The sequence below is a fragment of the Bos taurus genome, chromosome 7 (genome assembly GCF_002263795.3).
Source record: "Bos taurus isolate L1 Dominette 01449 registration number 42190680 breed Hereford chromosome 7, ARS-UCD2.0, whole genome shotgun sequence".
In the NCBI taxonomy this organism is placed as follows: domain Eukaryota; kingdom Metazoa; phylum Chordata; class Mammalia; order Artiodactyla; family Bovidae; genus Bos; species Bos taurus.
Window position 1 is genome coordinate 14,417,114 of NC_037334.1, and position 6,708 is coordinate 14,423,821.

The 6,708-nt window shown below is 49.1% G+C and overlaps 1 protein-coding gene across 2 annotated transcripts; it reads left to right on the plus strand.

Annotated features, from left to right (window-relative positions):
* The first annotated feature begins 3,573 nt into the window (after positions 1-3,573).
* UBL5 (ubiquitin like 5) lies at positions 3,574-5,125 on the plus strand. Of its 2 annotated transcripts, none has more exons than XM_015464956.3 (5): positions 3,574-3,666; positions 3,969-4,086; positions 4,245-4,328; positions 4,490-4,527; positions 4,965-5,125. In XM_015464956.3, the coding sequence occupies exons 2-5, from the start codon at positions 4,031-4,033 to the stop codon at positions 5,006-5,008; spliced, it is 222 nt and encodes a 73-aa protein (XP_015320442.1). In that variant the 5' UTR covers positions 3,574-3,666; positions 3,969-4,030; the 3' UTR covers positions 5,009-5,125. The 2 variants fall into 2 exon arrangements, with proteins under 2 accessions (XP_015320442.1, NP_001032799.1); NM_001037710.2 differs by having other exon boundaries at positions 3,576-3,705; positions 4,965-5,114.
* Positions 5,126-6,708: the final 1,583 nt, after the last annotated feature.

The window sequence follows — 6,708 nt, forward strand, 5'->3', positions numbered from 1 at the left end:
TGAAATGCCAAACTGGGACTTCCCTGGTCATCCAATGGTTGACATGGTGGTCCACTGGACTCTGGTAGTCCAGGGGTTTCTGGTTTCCTCATCTTAATAGGTTGACTACCTGACTACCACAGTGTTTTACTTTTTATGTATTTATTTATGGATAAGTGAAAGCAATATAGGTTTTTTAAGCTTTATTCAGATATAGTTGATAGATAGTTGCAGAAATTTAACACATACATCTAAAAGAGTTTGCTTTTTTAAATTTTCTTTTGGCCAGCTCTACAGTGCATGTGGGATCTTAATTCCCCCACCAGGGATCATGCAAACATCATGTTGCTTGCTAGGGCTTCAAGCCCAGATTTTTCTGATGCCAGAGTGTGGGCATCTCTCTGGCTGTGATTCTCTCTAGAAAGCCCATGGCATCATGAAGGGGCAATGCCTCTGTCAGTTACACAGGTTTCCTAGGAACCATCTCCTCCCCATCAAGCAAACAGGAGTGGAAGGATGGGCACCCCCACATAGAATTTCCTCTGGGTCAGAAATTTAGGTAATAAGGGGCAGAGGAGCCCTGCTCAGCTTGCGCCTTGAGTTGTGACTCAGAACTCTCCTTCCTAGGAAACACCTAGCTCCTCCCAGTAGCAGATGACAGCAGATCCTTTTGAGGCCCCAATGGGAGAGTGGGGCTGTCCTGGCCCCCAGTGGGCAGGTACTGAGTCTCTTCATGAGAAGTTCTGAATGACATTTATCAGGAAATAGACAGAAGTCTCTAATGTGAGTCTGGAGACGGAAATGGCAACCCAATCCAGTACTCTTGCCTGGAAAATCCTATGGACGGAGGAGCCTGGTAGGCTGAAGTCCATGGGGTCACTAAGAGTCGGACACGACTGAGTGACTTCACTTTCACTTTTCACTTTCATGCATTGGAGAAGGAAATGGCAACCCACTCCAGTGTTCTTGCCTGGAGAATCCCAGGGACAGGGGATCGTGGTGGGCTGCCATCTATAGGGTCACACAGAGTTGGACACAACTGAAGTGACTTAGCAGCAACAGCAGCTCTAATGTGAATTGTCCAGTCTCCTGAGGCCTTTCCATATCCCACCCAGCTCTGGAGGAGGGAGTCCTTGTAGCAGTGGCAGCCTAGTCCTGGGACTTCCCATGGCCCATTCCCTCCACTTCCTCAGGATGCCTTAGCCCAGTTGGGACTGGCAGGCCCCCAGTAGATCCCTAAGCTCCCAACAATCCCAGGCTTTATTTCCCTCCCCTTTCAGCAGCACTCTTCACCCCTTTTCAATCTCCCCCAGCCCATAGGCTCAGCAACACAATCCTGTGTTTTAGCTATCTCTTTTTTAATTAAAAAAAATTTTTTTTAATTTGTGGGGTTTCTTTTGAGGAAAGGGTTTTTTGTTTTTTTCTTTCTGTGTTGCATGGCTTTCAGGATCTTAGTTCTGCAGCCAAGGACAGAACCCAGGCCCTAGGCAGTGAGAGAGTAGAGTCCTAACCACTGGACCACCAGGGAACTGCCTAGCTACCTTTGAATGAAACATAAAAAATGAGTGAGAACTTTTTTTTTTTAAAATAACACTTACTTCCCTGGTGGTCCAATAGTTAAGACTTTGTTCTTCCACTGCATCGGGCATGGGTTCAGCCCCTGGTCAGGATGCTAAGATCGGATATGCTATTTGGTATGGCGAAAAAACCCAAAATTTCTTCTGGGACTTCCCTGGAGGTCTAGTGGTTAAGAATCTGCCTTGCAATACAGGGGATGGGGGTTCAATCCCTGGTCGGGGAACAAAGATCCCACATACCGAAACTAGGACCCAATGCAGCCAAATCAACTGATAAATTTTTTAAATTTACTTTCCCCCTCATTACAAGAGTAACATATGTCCATTGTAGATAACTGGGAAAACACCAAAAGCACCAAAAAGAGGAATATGCTCAGCAATTCTGCTGTCTAGTGGTCAACACCATCAACAGCGGGTGTGACCTAGTTTTTCTATGTGAATGAAAGATGTGCTCTTTCTAAACTTCCCCAGGCACACCAGTCCCTTCAAGCTTACCCCTTACATTCCATCTCCCTTCTTGCCCCATCTATTCTTCTGGATGAGGAAAAGGAGAATCAGAGAGGGGAATGTTGGAATCATGTGTGAGCATGTGTGCGTGCTAAGTCGCTTCAATCGTGTCTGACTCTTTGCAACGCCATGGACTGTAGCCCACCAGGCTCCTCTGTCCATGGGATTCTCCAAGCAAGAATACTGGAGTGGGTTGCTATTTCCTTCTCCAGGGGATCTTCCCGACCCAGGCAGGCGGGTTCTTTACCACTAGTGCCATCTGGGAAGCCCGTTGAGACCATGCAGCTTAATATTAAGGAATGAGACTGAGGTTTTGATTCATCATCTGGATCTGTGTCTCCAATCTGAATAAACTTTCCATTAAGATTCCCTGCCCTCTGAAGCCCACTCAGTGGGATTCTGCAGAGGTTGGAGAAACAACAGATTTCTGCCCTGAGGCAGAAAAAAGAAAAAATCCTGAGGCAGGAAGGCCCCTGAGTCTAGTGTTTGAGGCGGCACTTCTTGAGCCAGTTCCTTAAGTCAGGGCAGCCCCGACAGGGTCGCAAAGCATCCATCCTTTCCCCAGGAAGGTATCTCACGTCTTCTGCCTAATCTTGCATCTTATTTTGAGAAGGTGGATTGGGTGAATCAGAGGTTGCCGCCCCCTTTTCAGAGTGAATCCTTTTAGGCTAGTCAAACTAGAATTCTGTCTGCTGAGAAGAAACAGTTCAACAGTGAGTTCTACAGGCAGGTTGGATTTAGGAAGGGGTCTTCCCTGTTCCACCAGCCCTGGGGAAACATATCAGTCCAGGGGCTGCTCTGGGGCTGAAAAGCAAGGTTGGGATCTGGTACACAGTGCCCTCTGTAGGGCAGGAGCGACCTTCCTTGAAGTCAAAGACCTGGGAGCTCTTGCACGCGTGCTGGTTTCCAGCTTCCTCATCAGTGCTGCATTCTGATAAGAGCTGAACTCCATTCTGGAGTGCTGGTAAGTGCTGGTACCCAGGCCAGAATCAGAAGAGTCCTTCACTTACTGATTGTAGTCAGCAACCCAGATGTCCCTGGGGACAGGCGAGATAGCCAGAGGGGAGGGATGAGCAAAACGCTTCCGGGGTCCAGCCCTGAATGAAGGCAGGGGGGCGGAGAGTACAACTGCAGGACTTGATCCAGGCTCCTGTTAGAGGCTTCGTTGGGCTCAGGAACAGGAGGTCAACCCTGTTCCCTCGGGATGTGCCTGGGCGTCTCCACCAGATGCCACACTAGACGGTGTCTCGGCACAACGAAGTGCCTTCAACCAAGGGCCTCCAAGAGGCTGGGCGCCGGTCCAAGACCGCTGACACTCCACTCCTCTCCCCAGCCGGGACCCTCATTCGGCCCAACGCTCCGTCCACAGGTGTCCCCCTGCCCAGGCTTGGAAGCCCAAAACCGCGCCTGGGAACTGCAAGCCCACATCTTACCCTGGGATGAGCACTCCGTGGCGTGTTGACAGGCACGGGGGGGAGGGGTGGAGCTTCCGGTTGCGCACTTCCGCTTCCTGTTTTAGCGTAGGTTCTTAGTGTCTACTCTGGCCTGGGTTTAGCAGTCGTGCGAGGAGGTTGTGGCGTCTGCTGCTTCCAGGCGATTTGAGGTGAGGGAGCCAGGTGGAGGAATCCGGAGTCGGGGAAAGGTGAGGGGACCCGGCCTTCGAGGATCCGCTGGCCTGCGAGAGGCTCGGCTCGGTCTTCAGGCTACCTGGAGTGGGTCGGGGCCCGGGCGGGTTACTGGAGGGGAGGAGCGCGGCTGCCCGGCGTCCGCGGTAGCCCTGGGGTCCGAAGTCCTGGGACACGGAACTAGGGGCCTGGGGAGACTCCGATCTAAGGGAGTGATGGGGACGGGGAGTGATGGGGATGTGAACGTTAAGTCTCAATAACCGGGGGTCTTGGGACCTAGGGAACCCCTGAAGTCTCGATTCAGTTGCCTCCCAGTCCTCGCTTTGTGTTGCTCCAGCCAGGATGATCGAGGTTGTTTGCAACGACCGTCTGGGAAAGAAGGTGCGCGTTAAGTGCAAGTATCCACTGCCGACCAAGGTGCTGTAGCTTCCGGGGGATGCTTGGCATGAGGCAGGCAACTCAGTCTTTGTTTTAGAGTGATTGTAATTAAACCTGGGGGTTGGGGCGGGAATGGGGAGAGTCCTCTTTCCATTTTCCTTAACTCCTCTGCGTCCAGTACGGATGACACCATCGGGGACCTTAAGAAGCTGATCGCAGCCCAAACTGGCACCCGTTGGAACAAGATCGTATTGAAGAAGTGGTGAGTACAGGGGTAGAACTAGGGGCTGGACAGGAGCAGGCCAGAAGAGTTTGGTTGAGGGAGGGCTGCAGCCAGCCCTTTGTTTAGGCAGAACTTTTTCAGCTGGTCTCTGGGGTGAAGAGCCTCCTTAGATTTTTTTCTAAAAAGTTTTTATCCCACAGGTACACGATTTTTAAGGACCATGTGTCTCTGGGGGACTGTATCCTTTTTTGACTTTTTGAGGAAGGATCTACATACCCAGACTTGGTTCCCTATGTTCAATACTCAGGTCTGTATGAGGTTATGCCCATAAGTTATTTAACTTAGAATGTGACACATGGTAAGTATTTAGAGAGTGGGAGCCATCTAATTATTTTGTTGGGGGAGGAGGGTGGTTGGTTAAATATTTTGACTTGGCTTGTAAGACTTTGACACTTTCTGGTCAAAATATTTATTTACTAAGCTCCACCTGAGTGGGGACAGGAGATCAGGGTGGAGCTAGATTCCAGGATGTCTGTTGTGCAGAAGGAACATGAACTTTTTACAAAGTTTGGATTCTTTCCAAATCAAAATGATCCAGTCCCAAATGTTGCAGTTGTGAGAGATGGGGATGGGGATGGAGCCCACCTTAAGGATTCCTTAACACCTTCACTTCAGATGAAATCCACGATGGGATGAACCTGGAGCTTTATTACCAATAGAGCAGAATTCCTTCTTCCTGCCCTTCCCCCTCCTCCCACCCTCACTCCCCACACTAATATGGATGCTTGTTTTTGGAAACTCATGTTAATAAAAACTTAGAGGCTGCTTTGTTGTCATCTTTGAGTGAGAGTTATCTCTTGAGCGGAGGGTTGGTATCTGGTTGTCACTGTTCTAAGTACCCACCCAGCTGCTCAATAAGACTTCAAGATTGGATCAAGGAGGGAGTCAGTAGATTGGGAACCTGAGTGGAAGACCAGAGCTCTGGGGCTAGCCATCTGTCTCTGGGCTGCCCTGGTAGCTCAGACAGTAAAGAATCTGCCTGCAATGCGGGAGACCTGGGTTTGATCCCCTGGAGAAGAGAATGGCAATCCACTCCTGTATTCTTGCCTGGAGAATTCCATGAACAGAGGAGCCAGCCAGGCTACACAGTCCATGGGGTCACAAATAGGTGGACACAACTGAGTGACTAACACTTTTCTGAAGGTCAAAAGATCCTGGGATTATTGTCATCAATAGACCAAGGATCCTCTGGGCAAGGACCTTAGAATTAATAATAGTTAGGAATACAGGTTTAGATTCACACAGACTGGGTGTGGAACCCCAGCCCTACCACCAACTGTGACCCTGGGTAGTTACTTAATCTCCCTTAACCTTCATTTCCTTATCCAATCTGGAACTGATTGTGTTTACTTCATTGGTATGTTGTGAAGTAGAGATGAGATAAGCATGATTAAGCAGCCACAGTTCTTGGCACCTGTGAAATGCTAGTGGACAGAGTAAAACAGTGTGACCTAGGCTATTCAGCCCTTGCCGATCCTCTGTTTCTTCCTCTAAAAAGGGGCACCATGATGACACCCACATCTCCATGAAATAATGAGATAATGCAGTTAAAACAGCAGGATGTCTGGTGCTATATCCATCTCTGGCCTTCTTCCTTCAGGTATGAGTAGACAGGACATCAAACACTCCATTTCTGTTCCCTTGGCCACAGCTCCTGAGGTCAGCCTTGACCTTGTCCTTACCCAGAGCCACATTCTGGAGCTGCTTTTGAAAGTTTCACCTAGAACCTTGCTCCAAGCCTTCTCCCCTCTCTGTGTATTGACCTGGTAGGTCCTTCCTCAGGACATAACCATGTTCAAGTCTAGTCCACTGCTCCCCCCGCATCACCCCCCCAGCCTTATGCTTTCTTTTTGCCATCAAGCTACTTGGGACGCAGTCGTGCAGACTGCCTGGGATGCTGGTCTATAGTCCACTAAAGCTGGTCTCTCCTTGGTCTCCACTGGCCTCCTTTTTACCTGCCCCCTTGACTTCCCTACTGTCCGTAGGATTCCCCTTCCTCCTGACAAATCAGAAATATGTGTCTTCTGGTACCCCTGCTCTTTTAGCTCAGTCTCCTCCTTATCTGTCTGCTTAGAAAATAAACCCCCTCCCCCCAATTCTTTTTTAAATTTTATGACAGCCTTGACATGCTGAAGTCCTTGTTTTCAAATCAGCATAGAAAAGTACAAGCTAAAAGTAAGACCACCCTCCTGGCCTCATTCTCTCTCCTGAGGTGAAGCCTTTTTCAGTGTATTTCTGTAAACTTCCATTAAAAAAATTGTTTTAATTAATATTAATTTTTAGTTATTTACTTGGCAGCACATGTCATGTAAATCCTTAGTTGTGGCATGTGGGATCTGGTTCCCTGACCAGGGGTTGA